This window comes from Pithys albifrons, chromosome 5, assembly GCF_047495875.1.
Source record: "Pithys albifrons albifrons isolate INPA30051 chromosome 5, PitAlb_v1, whole genome shotgun sequence".
Taxonomy (NCBI): Eukaryota; Metazoa; Chordata; class Aves; order Passeriformes; family Thamnophilidae; genus Pithys; species Pithys albifrons.
Window position 1 is genome coordinate 60,190,959 of NC_092462.1, and position 18,980 is coordinate 60,209,938.

General features: G+C 40.5%; 1 protein-coding gene across 10 annotated transcripts in view; it reads left to right on the forward strand.

The window, feature by feature from the left end:
• The window catches only part of LDB2 (LIM domain binding 2), a 249,489-nt gene that overhangs the window by 214,773 nt on the left and 15,736 nt on the right, over nucleotides 1-18,980 (forward strand). For 4 of the 10 annotated variants that reach the window (XM_071556743.1, XM_071556745.1, XM_071556744.1 and 1 more), the window contains exon 8: nucleotides 1,427-2,743. The exons of 1 other annotated variant lie outside the window; for it this stretch is intronic. In XM_071556743.1, coding sequence (XP_071412844.1) covers nucleotides 1,427-1,657 — 231 coding nt within the window. In that variant the 3' untranslated portion in view covers nucleotides 1,658-2,743. Of the gene's footprint in view, nucleotides 1-1,391; nucleotides 2,744-18,980 lie in introns of those variants that run through there. 5 more of the 10 variants (XM_071556747.1, XM_071556749.1, XM_071556748.1 and 2 more) reach the window with 3 other exon arrangements.

An 18,980-nucleotide genomic window follows, 5' to 3' on the forward strand; every position in this document is an offset into this window, starting at 1 on the left:
CATTCTTCTCTAGCATGCCAGCCTTTGCTGAGGGATATCAAAAAGTAGTATAAATACTTACAGGCAATAATTGGTGTTGTTTTGTGGTGAAGGAAGTACACATCTGATTAAAAAGCAACCTTATTAAATACAAACGTGTCTTCTGTTTGCTTTTTACAACTGCTTTTACATTCAAAAGGAGGAACAGATCCTTTAAAATATGAATCTGTTGTTCACTAGGATTCTTGAAAGGGCTTGTTAAATCAGCAGGAATGAAAGTAGACATCTGGAATAACTGCACTTTTACCAAGCACTAGCTGATGCCCTGACACCTGAGCTGCATGAAAAGATGCATCCCACATATTCCTGTAGCAGTTAGCACAGCAGCCTGATTCTCCATTTAACAGAGAGAACAAGAGAGCTCTCTGGCTTTGCACCTTTGCTTTCCAATCTCAAGTTTGCACCTTTCTATCCCATGCTGCTTGGGTTTTTTGCAGCAAATTTGTGATGCGCTGAACTACAGTAGGCGGTTTACTTGTTTTCATGGAAGGACAATTTGTACTTAAAGCAGTGATTAGATGAATTCTGTCTTTCTTGCATGCTTTAGTTTCTGATGACTACTAGCTTCATCAGTGTAATTATAATTAGCACTCTTCATCTTGCTTTTACGGTACCAGCTGGACAGATTGGTCCTCTTACTGCACAGATTGGCGGCAGGGTTGCCTACATGGAGTTAGGTGACAGGCACCATGAAATAACAGATGGTAAATTCAGGGCTTGTTGGCAATCAGCAGGTTTTTGCTAATGACTTAATTAGCTATGCAAATTGTCAAATCAGTGTGAACATTGTTTTTATCGAAAACTTTACCTAAATTAATTACCATAATTAAGTAGCAGAATGTCAAGTATATTGGATGCGTAAAAGGGCTTGGCTGGCTATGGATTAGCGAGTTACCATCTTTATTAGAGTGTTGTGCTCCACATTTGAGAAGGCTGAGGATAAGAAATGCAGTTTCTTTTAAACTATTTCTAAAATACACATATCGCCAAGTTCCAACTGAGATGCACCTTGGTGCCTTTCCAAAGAAAATGGCTCAGGAAAGAATTACTGGATAAAGGCTAAATATTGCAAGGAGGAGTTTAAAGGCAGTTTCATAGCCTCTTTACTTGCTTAAATCAGGCACATTTTTCAGTCTACCTGCTTTTCAGTTCTGGGGTTTCTGAGATCCAGAGCCGTGAGCATGGAGTTAGAGAGATGTTAGAGCTTTTCATTTTAATTAGAAGTAAAGTGTAAGCCTGTCTCCTGGTTCCTACTATGCAGGAACTTTTAACTCTATTGTTCAAATGTCACAAAGTTAAGAGATGCTAATTCTCTAACATAATTTTTTGAAGTTGATTTTTTCTCTCTCAAGGTTTCCATATAACAAATATTGGGTGCTGTTCACAGGATGTGATGGTGGTAGGAGAACCAACTCTGATGGGAGGCGAATTTGGGGATGAAGACGAAAGGCTTATCACTAGATTAGAGAATACACAGTATGATGCAGCAAATGGCATGGATGATGAAGAAGATTTCAACAATTCACCTGCACTGGGAAATAACAGCCCATGGAACAGCAAACCTCCTGCTAACCAGGAGACTAAATCTGAAAACCCCACACCACAAGCTTCCCAATAGGTTATCCTGCAACCGTGCCCACTGCAATGTATATCAGTGGGTTGTTAATTACTGTTTCACAGCATTCTTCAAAATAAAATTTAAAAGAAACATCTTTGAAATGATACAGTATCTATTTCTAAACTAAAGCTATCCACGGTTTTTTGTTAGGGAAATCTCTTGTATAAGCTTCCATATACATACCTTGGAAGCATTCTCATGCAACATGATACTGGCACTGACCTCAAATTAAATAATTGAAAATTATACAGCATCTCATGGCAAATTTCTGACAGTGCATTTTATTGGAAGGGGTTGTTCTTTTCCTCATCAAACAATGGCCATATTTTAACAAGTCATCAGTGCTCAGGATCTCATTAACGTAACTATGTAAAACTTTTTACAATTGTAATATATTTTCTGCTTTTCAACTTGCACCTGAAATTTCTTGTTTCAGAAAAAGATCAGCTTTTATGGAAAAGTAATTTAAAATAACTTTTGTTCTTTCTTTAACTTTTCTTCCATCAGTTAATCACTTAAAGGATCCAGCATTTTAAATTTACATTTAGCTGTTGCCGGTAGATACTCTATCAATCATTTAATAAAAATACTGAAACAAGAAATGTCTTTTTTTCATCGAAGACATGAAAAATATTTTTATGTGGAAAAAGACACCCAGTCCTATGAGAGTTTATGCTTTGTAAAATTGCTGTCGATCCAGATATTTTAAAGCCATGTAATCCATTAACTTTGTGGGCAGCTTAATAAATCTAAAACTTTTGTGTTTTTATTATTGTATCTGAGTTGGCTTTGTTGTTATTTCTTTTCATAGTATATTTCTTGTATAATATTTTTGTAAAGCCCTCATTTTTTGGTTTTTGGGTTTTTTTTGGTTTTTGTTTTTTTGGTTTTTGTTTTTTGTTTTTTTTATTCCGGTGTATTTATGTGAAACTTTATAAAAGAAACTAATTTTTTCATTTACATATTAATATGTTCAACTCATTATGTAAAGACACAGTGAGTCAGTGTGTTATGTAATACAACCGTATTTTATGTATGCTTTGCCAATAAGTGTGCCAATAAACTGTGTTAACAAATGTGCTCTTATACAGTGCATTTACAGTTCCTTGCATGCAAGACACACACGCCCGTGTGGCAGGATCGCACACCAGGAATTCCTGGAAATAGTGTTTCACTGAATTGCAGTCTTTTTCCAGGAAAAGGGAAAGTCTGTAGTTCGGTGCAAATCACTTACAGCTCGATTTGGTGAGATGCTCTTTTTTAACAATAACGCTGTGCAACATCAGGGGTGGGTTACAGCAGCAAAAGCCAAGTGTGAGGGAGGGCAAGGCATCCAGCCAACACACCTCTGTCCTGAACTTTGCATCCCTCGCCTTCCAGCGCTGGGGCTTATCAGAACAGGGATTTTCACTCTGCTGAATCCTGTCTGATAGTTTTATGATGAGTACCTCAACTGGGGCTGAGAGGATTTTAAAAATCCTCCCTCTTTCTTCCCTTCGCTATCATACCCACTGTTCACGGGAGCAAGCGGAGCCCCCGGAGAGGCGCAGCCGCTCTGAATACCGCCCAGCTTGGGAATCCCTCGGCTGAGCCGGGAGGCAGAGGCACACGGCCATGGTCCGGGGCAGCTGGGAAGCCCTGCAAGGTGTCCTGGGAATCCCTCGGCTGAGCCGGGAGGCAGAGGCACACGGCCATGGTCCGGGGCAGCTGGGAAGCCCTGCAAGGTGTCCTGGGAATCCCTCAGCTGAGCCGGGAGGCAGAGGCACACGGGCATGGTCCGCGGCAGCTGGGAAGCCCTGCAAGGTGTCCTGGGAATCCCTCGGCAGAGCCTGGAGGCAGAGGCGCACGGCCATGGTCCGGAGCAGCTGGGAAGCCCTGCACGGTGCACCCTGCGAGTGGCAAACAGGGAGAACTACCGATACAGGGATGCTCAATCTACACAATCCTGCCTTTTGTGCAGGGGAGGGATGTTTTGCTCTTGCCTGTAACTGTACTTTTAATATTGACATTAGCAAAAGAGCTGAAGAACTTCTGGGGTTTTCCAGAAGGGCTGTGCGTATATCGAAGCCAGTCTAGGGAAATGTCTCCCCCAAGCACATACATATACTTTTTTAATCATGCTTTTGCTGGATGTGATTCCACCAAAGAGACTTGACATTACCATTGCACAAGGAATACAGGGCAAAGCACTCTCTGTGGCCATTTGGTTCTTAGTGAGAGACAGCTCCCTCCCTGCCCTAGGAACCAGCCTCAGCCCCTGACATGGGTCCATGCTCCTGCAAGGAAAATCCTTGTTCAATGAATTTTTCGCTCCTGTGGTACACCTTGCTGGAAGACAGCCTAAAAGACACTCCAGACTAGAGCACAAAGAGTATCAACTCTAGGGTAGAATTTAAAGCTAACTAAATAACATACGTGGGTAGCAGTGCTGCTCCTTTGTGACACTTGCAGAATGCAGGAAACTGTAGGTCTATCATTCAGTGACTATATCAACCCTATTTTTCCATGTAAATAATTAAATTCACAATGTATTCCATTAAGGGATCTCTGGCTCCTATATAACTGCTATAACATTACAATTATACACTGTAATTCTAACATTCAAAAATACTAATCATTCATATTACATTTCCATAAGCACACTCTTAAAAGGCGTTCCTTATTATTAATCTTTCAAGACTGGCACTACTGTTTCAATTTTTAAAAGATTTATTATGTCATATTACTCGTGTTGTTTCAGTAAATAAATATAGGAACACTTGAAAAATGGGCTACAGACTCCTTGGAGTCCTGTCCTTGAATTAATCTGGAAGGACACTTTCTCCATATCTCCTCAAAAACCTCGTCTATAAGCAATCAATCTACCCTGTTGTGGTTAGGGTGAATAACAGACGGAGCTAGCTGATTTTATTTATTCACTTATTTATTCATAAAAGGAATGTCCAAAATGGGCCAGATCAAGGAATAAAGTTGAGATGTACAGCAGCTGGACATGTAGTCTCCTCACTGCTGTTTCCTTTGTCCCCTGGGCTGCTGCATGGGCTTTTCTTTCCATTTTTAAAATGACATGGTAAACTCATCAAGACGGAGCCTGTGATCCCATTTCTGATTCCAAGCACTCATGTCCCGTCCTCAGGAACAGTCCGCACAAGTAGGTTAAAGTACAGTGATCACATGAACTAATGGATTTTATGGCTTTTGGTTGGGCATTGCAATTAAATTACACTGTGGCTTCTGTGTGCTCCATGACTGCCTGGCACAGAGCAGTGGTAAAGGTAAATAAACACCACCAGTGTAACCTGTTGCAGGTATAGTAACAGGTCAGTGACAGCTGAGGTTGTAGCCTAAAGAGCGAAAGCTTGAAACCAACAATTAATTTTTACTGTAATCTAATCTCAACACCTACCAGATCATTGTATCTCTCTTAGAATTTGGACGGAAATAATGTTGTTGACACTTCCCTCTGGGGAGCCCTGCAGCTATTAAAAGGAGAAAGGAAACTTATGATATTGAAATACTTTCAAAGAGAAAGCTCTTGTTTATTTTAGCTAAATGGAGGGAAATACTGGCTCTGAGAAGTGCCCTCGTGAATCACAGGGAGGAAATTCCAGGACTTTCCTTGGAAAAGCAGAATCATATAAGTAGTAAAGTGACAAAACAAATATCAATAACCAAGCTGGTTGCTGTTCAAAGATTTGAACCATGCAAGAGTCATAAGCACTGGTGGGTTGTGGTTGTTCTTTGAATTGCTTTGTTTGGGGATTATTATTTTTGGGGGTCTTTGTTCAGCAAAGTCCACTTCTCAGAGAACTTTCAACTCATATGAGTCCCCAGCTAGTCTCATTGGCTGCCCTCATGAGAACATTTCAGTTCTTAGAGCTCCTTCTTTCCCTCTTTACACAAGTGCAAATAAGCAGTGTTTGCAGCTTTGTAGTCTTTTCAGAGAGAAGGTGTCCTCAGGTTTCATCATCTATGCACTGATACATATGAATGTAATGATGTGGTAGGATAATTCAGTTTGTAAGGGACCTTGGGAGGTATAAGTGGTATTTGCAAGCTTGCAGCATCACAGGCCTCTGTGAAAGTTGTATTGTATGGCTAGGCTTCGTGAATGAAGATTTTGGGAACAGCTCTACCCACATGAGTGTGTCCTTCAAGCCTGCAGAGTGAATTTTTTAGGTGAGGCACAGCATGCACAGAACTGGCCCCATCCTTTAACTCCTAAGGTTCATCTGCCATGGCTGAGCGAGCATGGATGGTGACAGTGAAGTCCTCAGGACTAGAACCTACAGCCCTTGGTATTTCCAGAAGGTCTCCCATCCAAGTACTAACCATGGCTGACCCTGATTAGCTTCCGAGATCTGGCGGGATCGGGTGTCAGGGTGACATTTAACTGCCTTTGTGAAAGTTGTGACTCTTTTCTAACCTCGGTCCTGGAGAAGGTACTGCTCTTACACATTTCGGAAGTGTAACCAACTTGCGTCCTTGGGGAATAGAAGAAAAAGTGCCCTCAACCAGAGAGCTACCAAGGATGATCAGTCTGGAAGAGTGCAGAAAGACACAGGGATCAGAGGGGGACGAAACTACCAAAGGGAAAGGCAAAATACTGAACATCGCTGGGTGTTCTCTAACACCAGGGAGGAGAGAGGCTCCTTACATGGCTGTTGCTGCAAAACACCATTAAAGGAGTCTAAATGATAGAACAGACTAAATTTTGCAATTTCACGGCCTCCATGAAAATCCCATTTTAGCAAAGACAGGATGAAAGAGAAAACATGAATGATTGATACTGAAGGAAACCCAGTTTGTGTCTAATATATCCTGGAGAAACTGCTAATGGAAATTGAATAGTCCTGAAAATATTTCTTAGACTGCAACTCTGATCAAGTAGCCCTATGGTGATATATTGCATGTCCAAATTAAAGCTGCCCTGGAGCACACGTAACTCCAGCAGCTGGTTTTATTGTGTAGGACTGGATGATTTGTATGTTTTTTCTAGCTTTTTGACAGCATATTTTTATACAAGGCTAAGGTCTGAATCTTCTACTATGTAAGAGGAGCTACTGAATATTTAACATCCCATAGAACTGATGTTACTCCAACATATCATTATGTTCTATTAGGAAGCCTGGTGGTACCCCAGCATTTCAGAATGGCAGATGGTACCTTTAGATAGAAAGTCACGTATGGAAGTCTCTAAATTTATGGATCATACTGGTCCATTTCATGAGAAAATATGAATTTCTACTGAATTTTCACAGTAATAAAATCTGTTCCAATTTACCATATTATTTTGACAGCAACTAGTATCAGTTCTTTCAAAGGGAGAGGCTTTATTGGGAACAGTGATGGAGCAATCTAACTGTAAAAGCATTTCTTCCATGACCCTGTGAATCAATCCCAAAATAAAAGAACTTTATCCCTCACATCAAGAAATAATTTTAATGGGTCTATGGGCAGTTTTAATTCATAAGAACATTTTAAAACATCATTATGCATTAAAGATGACATCAGAAAAATAATACACTTGTGCATGCAGAATCAAAAATGTTATAAAAAGCATCCAGCCACAACAGACCACAAAAACTCTAGCTCCCCAAGAAATTTCCATCAATTTTACAGAGAGCAGAAACAGACTGGTAAGCTTCAGTTTGGATAAGATACTAAATCCATCCTCGATAATTCAGGTTACTGCACATTAGCAAGGAAATGTGCTTCAGCTGAAGCAAATACATGCCCACCCAATGTGCCTCCATGCTTGCTGGATACCCAAATTCATGATCCTTTAGGTCAGTGTTCATAGCTGGAGTCAAAATTTCTTCAAGTTATTTTTTTTCCCTGTGTATGGTTGTGGCAATTTTTAATTCACAAATTTTTGGGGTCCTTTTTTTTGTTTTTTTTTTATTTGTACAGTGCTCTGTGATATAAACACTTCTCAGGTGTCCAATATCTTATCAGCTGGAAGGTGACATGCAGAGCACTTGTTAGGTGTGAGTGTAGCAGTATTTTATATCATGCTAGAAGAAATTCTGCCTGATCTCTGGAGATCCTCAAGTTGTGTATCACCCCAGTTAAATTAATAGCTCTGTCTCAACAACTCTGAATTCATCTGAGATGCTATGTATAATTTTGTATTGAACAGCTATAATGTATAAGGTTAGCATCTCCTTTTTAAGTGCATTAGGAGACATTTCAGCAAATGCTTGATACGAAGCAGGCATTTAACACTTCTTATCACATTCAACTGCGACTCTCATTTCATCACATGAAGTTTCATCCTCCCCGAGTGATCTCTTGGGCGGTCTGAGTACCGAAAAAGCTTTTAAGGACTTGTATTTGGTGCTTTCAGATGCTGGGTTTTTTTTCTATTCTATTTTCTTCCATCACTCTTTGATAGCTTATGAAAATTTGTTTGTCATTTTGCACAAAGTTTTTAACTTTCCATCTTCTTCTGGCCAAGTGTAAAACAGAATGCAGGACTCATGTGTGCTCCACACAGACAAACTCTTCAAAACTAAGGTGGGTTGCTCTCAGCTTGCCAGGAGAGCTCAAATACAGCAGACAGAAGGTGTGAAACTTAGGAACTGTGATCAATACTGGGGCTTGTGTCTGTCTTTGACTACAAACTCTAATCTGAAAGGGAATTTTCAGCTGTTTGCTTTGAAATCTCCCTTCTAGGTTAAACTCATGTTCCAAAGAGTGATAACAAAGGGGGAACAACTGAGACAGCTATCTTTTCATTTGGGTTTGTCAGCAGCTCGGTGTCTGTATCTGTGCTTAGAACAGCAATTCCTCCAATGTGAATCAGGTGGGAAGTGATGCAGGAGCTGGGCTTATTGCTCAAGTGTCCCTGGGCAGCAATCTAGAACCTTTACTGTGTTTCCTGAGATCTGTAGAGTAATGCAATTTCATTTCTGCATATCACAGCTATCGCCTCTGCTGGCCTTTGTGTCAGCAGGGATGACGAATTTCAACTTGGCTTTGTTTAGCAAACTTCCAAGTTTTGCTGCTATTTCAGCCTAAGAGCTCAAAAACTATAGCTAGTATCAGCCTTCTTTCTCACAGAAAATGTATTACTTTTAAATATACCCCCTTTTTTAAGAAATCAGAACTTCCTTAAAAAGAGCCTAACTCACAAATTTCACACAGCAGGATTTGGCTTTACTGTAGATGCCAGCCGCATTCCTGAGAGAGAGGGGGAAAATACTAATGGCCAGTTTATAATGAGGGACTGAACAGTGGTACTCTGCAGGGAGGCAACGTTTTTGAGCTCAAGACCATGTTAAGAGTGGGATATGAGCTTTTAAAATGGAAAGAGAGTTGTCAAGTCCTATGATTTTGCTGTGAGACCCACGGCATGGCCAGTTCTCAAGTAGGGAAAGGAACTGTTGGGGAAGGAAGGAGTGGTCTTTATACTAATTGCCTTTGGACAGTCTGATGCTTCCAAAAGCGGCAATCTACAAGACAGCAGTTTCCAAGAACAGTCCATGTACTGGGGAAGAAAACTGCAATCAGCAATGAAGGCAACCTTCTAGCAGTACCAGGGTGGACTTGTAGCTGCAAGGTCAAGACTCAAAAGGGAAAATGGAAAATTGATCTTATTTTTAAATTTTATTCATTTTATTCATTTGTTTTATTTTTTTAATCACCTGTGACCATGAAGGTCAGTGCCAAAAATTGTTCTGGTTTCTTAATTGCAAAGATCTCCTTTAGCTTAACAGGTGGATTAATTTGAAATATCCTTTGAAGTAGAAGAGAGAAAACACAGGGAAAGCTCTACCTTGCAATCAGTTAAAGTCATTTTGTCACATTAAAAGCCTGGCTGCAGTCATAGCTTTTCTGGGACTGTTATACCCTTACACCAACACCTCATCCTCTGTTCGAGTACCCTGCAATCTCCTCCAGACCAGGGCCTTCCTTGAGGGAAGGTTTATGGCCATTTCACTGTCACTGCAAAATGTCTACCTACATGACTGTAGGATGCTGAGAGACACTCAGAACAGATGTACAATAACAATTCCTCAAAATCATGATTCTTTAATTTTATTTTTTTATTAATCCAAAACCTTTTTGTTAGGTTTGAATGGATTTTTTTCTGTTAGTTCCTTCTAGATATTGAAATTTTAACTCCTACTTTGATAATTTTCTTCCCAGATGTGCTTTTCATGAACCTACAAGTACCACAAATTTGTTTTAAGTTTAAAACAAACATTTAAAAAATTCTGGAGCTGGAAGTCAAATATCAAATGCAAGCACCTCTGATCTAGCCAGGGGTGGGCCAGTGAGGTTTCCTTCTCAAGGCTCCTGACTAAGCAGAGTGAATTACACAGATTGTGTCCTGCCCAGCTCTCTACAAAAATATGCTTGTAAACACTGCAGAGTGATAGTTTGAAGGACATATGAATGATATAGATCATCCAAAGCATCAGTTATTCCATCTTTCTCTTCTCCTCCCTTCCCCAGTTCCCTTCAATATTTGAAAATAGACTTATCCAAGATAGTCACAGGAAAAAAAAAAAGGCTCACTCACGGCCCCATCCCATCCTCCAGCAGCAGGTACCACCCCTCCACCTGAGCATCCACAGTTCTGCACTGAAGCCACTCAGCCTTTTACATGACCCAAGACACTTGTATATCTTAACATTAGCGAGTCTTGAGTGGAGCTGTGCCAATTTGATCCCTTTATTAGCAGTATTAAATTCCATTGTGCAGGTATTTCCACAGCTGTGAGTTATTCAACAATAAACTACTGAAGTAGAGAATAGGCTGCAAATAACCCACCAGGGAACAATTTCTTAAGTGCTAGTTATCCAGAAAATTCCTTTATTCTGTTTTTATAGCAGGACTATTTGATGTAGAGGATATGTCCAGGTTATAATGTATTTGATTATTTATAGCAGATATCTTGTGGCATGAGCTCCATTTTAAAATGGACAAGGATTATTGGAACTAGACAGATGTGATGTTAATTTCCAAAACTAACCTCATTTTCAGTGGAGCCTGTGCTATTGCTTGCACTCTGGAGAATATCACTTTTCTGGTAATTTTTCAACCCCCCAGTTGTTTTGCTACTAAGCCTATTTCATCCCGTGATTTTTCTGTTTTCTGTATCTTTCCTTGATGACTATTCTTATTTCCTAGTGAAATATTTCCTATGCCACCAAATGGATCCCCTTGTACGGAAGAAAAAAAAGCTGGTTTTCTGTTCCACTCTTCATCAATCCTTGCGATGTGTTTTCAGTGCTATGGAAGCCCCAAGAACAGGTGTCACCTGCTTTAAAACCTGATTAAAACACCTCACACCACCCTGAACAGAAACTCCCCCTTCTGCCCTGTCAGCTGCTCGAGCCACCAGCCTGCCCTTTGTGCTGGGAAATGCATTTGAGGATATATACCTTTTTTGTAATACTACTGGATTAGCCATTAAGGAGACCCTTAATTCTTGCTGGTGTCTCCAAATCAAGCTGTTTGCACAGCACAGTTGTTGTGGTCTATTCCCAGCTGGCAAGTAAGCACCACACAACTCCTTGCTGACACCCCACACCCCACCATGATACACCCCCTCTCTAGTGGAATGGGGAGAATAGGGGGGAAAAAAAAGAAGTAAAATTCATGGGTTGAGAAAAGAACAGTTGAATAATTAAAACAAGGTAAAATATAATAATACTAATGATGATAATAGTAACAAAAATTATAATTTCAATGAAAATGAGAGAGGGAGAAGAATAAAACCCAACAGAAACAAGTGAAGCACACAGCAATTGTTCATCACCCACTGACTGATGCCCAGTCCATCCCTGAGCAGCAATTGGCCCCTCCCAGCCAGCTCTCCCCAGTTTATATCCACATTCAGCTTCTCTGCCACCTTCCTGCTCTCACAAAGGTGATCCCGTGACTCAGACTTTCTGTCTGCAGCTTTCAGAGCCACCCTTCAGCACAAGGCTGGCTGCAGCCCCACCGTGTAACAGGCTCAGCAGTGATGGCATATGTGCCAGAGCAGTGGCCAGGCAGTGGAGTCTTAGCAGATGTTGTGCAGCTCTGTTTGCCCTTTTCCTCCATGTGACAGAGAGACCAGTTCTGGAATGTATTTTTGAGGTTATGCCACACTGAGCTGTGCCCACTAAAATACATTGCCTACAACTAAGGCCGTTTTTTATTTATTTATTTTAATTCCCATGTATTTTTGGTATCACACTGGTGTGGTTTCAAAGTGCTGTGCATGGGGTTTTATTTATGTGACTTCCACTGAATTTTTATTCGTTTTTTTTTAATAGAAAGTGTAGCAAAATCTTCCAAGTGCCTCTTAACAGTGCTAGGACTTCATTCCTATCATCCCTATCCTTTTTTTGCAGACTATTCAGCCAGCAATATTCAGGGCTTTTCTTAATGCCTTCCATCTCCTCTGTGCTGCTGGGAAGGGGCCAGCCATCAGCTAAACAGCAAGTAAATAAACTGCATGCATTTAGTGTAGTGAAGGGCACATATGTTTTTAGTGAAGAGTTTATTTGCCAGAAGAAAACTAGTTTGAGAATTCAGGTCAACTTTTGGTGAATCACTTTGAACTAATAAATATAAAAGGTGAGGACAGAAAGATTTCAGAAGTGCAGAAAAAGTTCATATCAATTTTTCTGGAACAAATCAGCTCTGTTTAGCTTCGCCAGGTTACTCCTGTTGCCAGCAGCAAAAATAAAAAAAAAAAAAAACAACTGAGGGAATTTGAGTTTGGTTTCTGTACCAAACAGAATGAACTATCCTGTTTGCTATTCAGATGCCACTGGGATCATGATCCCTTCCAGGTACTGTCCCCCGTCAGTCTCAAGTTTGATTTTGTTAAATAGAGTAAAAGTGTAAGTGGACTTAGAATGATTATTTCATGCACACCAAGAAATTTTTGTTGAAAGCTGACTCAAAACCCTCATAGTTTAACTTCTTTTTCATTTAGTACATTAAGAAGCACCACCACTGAGAGAGCTCCAGGCTTGTGTCCCTGCCATGGAAGGACATGGTCATTTTTTTGCCAGGGGAGCTGTCCCAGCCACACAGAGACAGTCCAAGGTACCCTTTAGCAAGGTGGCAGTTTCCCACTGGGGTAGGCAATTCCACTGATTTTGGTGAAATAAAAGGCTGTGAGGCTCAAAGATCCTAATGGTAACTTGATACTACCACACTAAATGCTTGTTCTGGCCTTCTGAGTTCAGTGAGTTCAGCTCATGCAGCTCCTGTCAGCAACCACTGGTGCAGATATTTCAGCAAAATGGTCCTTCCTCACAGGCACAGCAAAGCAAGCTTTGAGATGATTTATGAAGGCTCATATCTCATAGCATTGCATGCTTGGAGATGACAGAGGTGAGTGTAATGGACCACAGCCTGACTTCACAGCACCGATTAGAATGCCTCTTCCTACAGGCATGCCTATATCTGCCCTGCCTCACACCTAACGTTGCACTTTCCTGGCTGGCTACAAAGCTCCAGTCCTATGCCATGCCAGCCACAGTCCCCAACTTAAGCAAACCCCATTGTTCAGTTCTCATCTTTGACTCAGAACGAACACACCTGTAGTCTGACTGCCGGTCATTCAGCAAACGACCTCATTTAGAAACTAACCCCCCCAGTCCAATTATCCCTTTTCTTCAGCCACATGTCCTTATGTTGCAGCATTGCTCATTTATATGCTAATTTTACTAAGTCTACTTCAAAGGGGAGAATTGTTTGTTAAAAATCTTACACTCCAGCCTCAGTTCAGACCATCTCATTATTTACCTGCAAATTTAGGGAGATATGGGTAAAAGCTCTGTTCTTTTATGATCTATTGTCTAGGTGATCAAAGGAAACCATTCAATATGAAGATCAAAAAGAGTCTGGCTCCCAGCAGCCCAGCAGCTGGCTCTGCCTACTCCCAAAGTCCACAACCTCAGCTATAAGTTAAGACTGATTTTACTGTTAAATAACTTTTCATTACAAATTGGAAAGAAAAAAACCCCACATCTTCATATCATAGTCTCTTTACTAAGGTGTTAATGAAACTAGGCTTCATATCGATATTATCTCAATTATTAGTCAAGGAATAATCACTATGTATACAGTGTCTCTATAAATAATTCTCAGATAATGAAAAATATCCCACAGATATAACTAATAGTACTTGATAAATTGCTGGTGGACCACAGCTAACCTAGATTTTCCTTTTTATACAGATATTCTGCTAAAGGATTTTTTAAAACAGGAACACAGTCACAGAAGTGTTTACCATTTAGAGAAGGCAAAAGCAGTGGCTGTAGGCTGAAGTACCAAAATGGGACACCTCATGTCCTAGTCTGTTAGGGAATTATGTCAACAGAGTAACACAATGTGAATAATGAACTCCTGCTTTTCAGGGCTGACATAATTCCTCAGCCTAAGGAATTTCAAGAATGGTGATTTGTAGAAATCCTATTCTTCTAGAAAAGATAACTCACAGAAAGAAATTTTCATCTTCACCACAAATAAACATTAAATAGTATACAGCTTGCTTTAGAAAAATAACATGAGATGTGAAAAAGTATAGACTTTCAGGCTTTAATCTTCCCTTTAAAGTCAACACAGTTATTCACTATAGTGTCTTTTTTCAAGAGGCTGAGCACTGAAGGGGCTCTACAAGGGGAGCACAAAGATATTTTGACTGGTGAGATAATGAAATGTGTTGGGGTTTTTTACTGTATGTGTTTCTGAAAATACACCAAATTCTCCCAAAAACATTAAGCTATGTCTACAGAAGACAAGCCTTCAGTGCTGCTAGAAAAGATATTTTGCTTGCTGTGCTCTAGCTTGTTTGTGTGAATCAGTATGTTGTACCCTTCCTGTCAGTCAGTAGTAAATGAACACCTTAACCGGTCTTAGATGACTTCTAGTGCTTTTCTCATTTGGAGCATATCTGAAGCTGATGTTTTGATCAGTTGTTAGGATTAAAGATCCGATGGCATTTTACAGGAGGATTGGGATGTAAGTTTTGGTGTCCTGGCCAAATTCCAGAACGGCTAATTAAATTCTGTCCATCTAAATTTTCCCCTGTGGCTTTGGTTGGCTCAGGTATTCTTAATTTCCTGTTTTAAAATGTTCCATAGTGTTGCAGCGGTGCAGTTAAATAGTTGCCAGGTTTCACCTCGGCAATGTGTGAGATGATTCATGCCTTTCAGATCTGCAGATAGCTGCACGTCAGTCCAGCCTATGGGAGCTGGAGGAGAAGCAGAGTAGGAAAGACAAGATGTCATAATGACTGTTCGTTCCATTCATTTTCTAATTTTGTGACGCCTCAGAAAAATAAATTAAAATCTCTCCATTTGTTAATGAAATAAATTCCCCCTCAACCACTCCATTCCTTGCGTACCCAGGAGAGAAGAGAGAAGCTGAATAGATATGTGCAGGGCTAAATGAAAACCCAGACCCCTGACTATACCAGGACTTGAAGAGAAGTGAGGTCCAAATTTGACCTGCTCTCTTTCCTTGCCTCTACAACAGGCAGAAGAATATTTTTCACTTCACATACTGTGAAGCTTTGAGAAATTTCACTTCCAGATCAAAGCTTTATGCCCTGAAATCATTCTTATGGTAGTTTTTCTTCTTAAAATGTAGCAACAAAGCACCAAAAGAGTGCTGAAAGTGAGATGAGCCCAAGTGAATGTGTATTTTAAGTTGCTCCCTGTTTTGTCCTTTCACTGGCAGTTTAAAAGCTAAACAAAGTCTATGTTACATGCACACCCCATAAAAATAAAATACAGCCTCCAGAAAATCCTTGTTTGAAATGGTATATGCAAGCCTGTTATTTGACACTCCTTCATTGTTATCTGCCCCATTTCCTCCCTTAGTTTGCTTCAGTCTTGAAAAACTTCTGAACCCAGCCTGAATATGAGGAAAGAGCTTAAAGTATTCAGTGTCTCACTAAAAATAAGTTGGGAGGAGGTACTGTCTTTGTTAGGGAAAAGAGAGAGGTTTTTTTATTACCTGATTCAGCCCACCCAAAAATCCAAGGACTTCGCCCAAGAGTTGTCTACTTGAATCCATTGATCAGATAAGACATGGATAAGATGAGGCTTTTAACTTCAGCACCTCAATTTGTTGCCTAAGGTGGGAGGAATAGCACAGCCATTTTAACACAAACAGCATGTAATGTGTCTGTCTTGTGGTACAGCTCATGAATTTATCATGAGGTAGCAAAACCAGAAGAGTAATAAATTGGTGAGATTTCATTCTCATACAAATTTCTGAAAACTCTCAATAGCTATAAAAATCACTGGGAGCCCAGCAAACAACCAATATCATCCTCTTCATTGTCCAGTATAACGACAATCTCTCTTGCAAGAGTAGGGGGATTAGCTGAAATGTGTAACAGCTCGATACTCCTGGGTTTGTGGCTTTTTCCCACAAGCCTTGCTTCAGGAACGGACACCAGCACAGCTCACAGGGAGAGCTTTGTCTGACCTGTCTGCCCAGGAACTCTGTGAGTTACTGGCTGGATTACAACTGCTGGGCTGCCCAGGCTGCAGCTCCGTGTGAGTGAGGGATAATGGGCAGACTTTTAAACTTTTTTAAATAAAGAAAAAGTCTTTTTCAGAAAGAGAAAGCAAATATATGCCAGGTTTTGTTAATGACAAAAGCAGAGCAGTAAAAAGTGTGGAACATTAATGCTACTTTAGGATAAATGTTATGAAGAGGCACATCTTTAACTGATCAGGAAGCTCTGGAGGGTGGGCCTCAACTTTTTGGTCTAAGCAACAAAATCTACGCTTCTCATGTTTCTGGCAGAAAGCCAGTTTTTCTTGCTTCAAGATTTCCTGAAATGACGTCACTTAGGGCCTGATCCTAAACAAGCGGGGAGGGGCTGAGTTCCCAGGAATCACTATGTAGTACACTGAAACAAAAAGATTTTTCTGACACCGTGAATGAAAACAAAGTTAAGCCCTTTCTCAATTAGGTTAATCATTGGCTACATAAAGCCAAAAAGGGATGAAAAACATGGTGTAGAAAGTCCCAATGAAGCTCTGTTTGAAAGTCAAGAGTTTTCACTTTGTCCTCGTGAATGCAGGCAGGGATCATTTCCTGGAACTGCTCCAATCCTACTGCACTTAAACATATAAAACTCCCTCTTCACAGTCAATGGGAGCTGTGCATACTGAAGAGCTACCAGGTCGAGCTCATAAATGTCTGTCACTGTGCGACACACCGGCACTCTCACAGCTGATTAAAGGAACAGACGCGTCAGCAGCACATGAGACCTTTGCACAAATAGGATAACAACACCATGTCAATATTTTCCTTACGTGTGAACAAGTGCTGTGAGGGACAGGGCACACAATATTCCAGAAACTGAAGTGTGGGAGATGATTGAGAAAGCTTGCTGAATTCTTATGTAAACACCAAAAAGTAATATTAAATATTAAATCAAATTATTAGTTTTAGAATATAATATGACACCTCACCTCTAAAGCAGCGTGTTGCCACTTGCCCTTGATACATAATCATGCACTGAACAAATGGTTTTCTGTTACTGCTTCCCAATATGGAATAAATGGGGTGGAAAAGCTTTCTTTTTGTCAGAGAGAAATTTCCAGAAATGACTGCATGATGTGGCTACTAGAGGTGCAGAAGTGGGGTACATATGTAAGACTCAGCCTTTGCAGTGTGTGAAGATAGAGGTATGAAATGGTGTTAAGCCCCCCTGAAGCCCTCCAGCCCTTGGGCTCTCCAGCTCCAGGGCAAGTCCTGTGCAAGAAGCAAAGCAGTGCTGTTTTCTTCTGGTTTATACCTTGTTAAATTCAGCTCAGAAACAGCTAATTGTAAAAGTGTAATTCTGCATTTTTAAGATCATGAATTGATCTAATTGATTTTACATATATGTTTACTTCAAGCTTGAACAGAAACACCATCATTTAGGTGTACAAATGCTTCTGAAGAGGCTTGTCTGGTGTCTGGGACCACCTGGGGATCCTAAAAGCACTTTTTCCTTGTTCTTCCAGTATCAAAATAAGTGATAGAATTTACAAGAGCAATTCAGAGGAGACAAAAGAAGGGAGATGGTGGTCAGCCATGTACACGTGCAAGGGCTTCCCTTCAAGAAATGCTTCTTCTTGCTAGTTGTCTGGACTTGCAGCTGCTTTGTAGCACCTTACAGGGCAGGAGATCTCACCTTCTTTCTCACTAACAAAAATGTTACATGTTTATCAACTTTTTCTATTATTGCCATTTTATTAAGGGGTAAGTTTCAATTTTTCCCAAGTCCAACACAGTGAGAATGGCCCTTGCTTACCCCATTTTTTCACTTTGCTTGAGGTGGATACATGATGTAGAAATATGAATTCACCATCAAGTCAGTGTTGTCCTTTGTCTCTCCTCTCCTCCTGGGCCCTGAGCCCTCACAGTGATTTTTTTTCTGATGCCTCTTGTGTAAACCATCCTCAGGGGTATATGGGCTCTCTAAAGACAGAAGTTACCTGCATGGCTATGACCATGGGAGTCACTAGTCCATTTCTGTCCACAAGAAGTCTTTAAGGAGTTTTATATAAACAAGATATTAGCAACAAAAAAAATGAAGTAGACAAAGTGGACAAAGCTAATGTTTAAACCAGACTCCCAGGAAAAACAGGAGGAAAGACTTATTGTTGGACCTACTCCAAGCACGGACCAGAAGACCTTCAGAGATCCTATCCAACCTGCTGCAGTTTGAGTGTGGAAGGAGGGATGAAGTGGAAATGCACCAAAATGTTTTTGCTATGGATGCACACAGATCAGATCTTGGATAGTCATAACGAAAAGGAATGTGAGGCTTAATGGTTCAGAAAAGGACCTCAGACCTTCCAGAAAACTATGTACTGCTTGGCAGGCTTCGATGAGCTGCATTAGTTTCAGGACATAAGTATAAAGGCTTATTCATTAAGGCAAACGCAGGAGGCCTTCAAAGTGGTCAAAGTGAGCACCTCATGCCTTAAAGTCAGGGCCCAGACGCTTTGGGGAATTTGGAAGTCCTCGGTAATCATGCAGGAGAAGCTGGCATTTCAAACCCAAATTAGTGGGGATTTCTGATAATATCTGGATCCAACAAGAAAGCTGGTCACGTGTCAGCAGTGTCTGTAACAATGGGACTTTCACATCTGTGTTTTTCAGTAGAATTTGTAATTCTGTAAAGTACTTCAGTGCTTGTGAAACCCATTGCATGAATTAATAAATAATAATAGCTTGGAAACTGAAAGACATTCTGCTTCAAATCTAAGAGGACTCTAATCTTTTCATGCTAGGAGGACTGCTTTTCTCTATTCCCTTTCTTGGGATGTCAAAGATATATTTTTCCAAAACA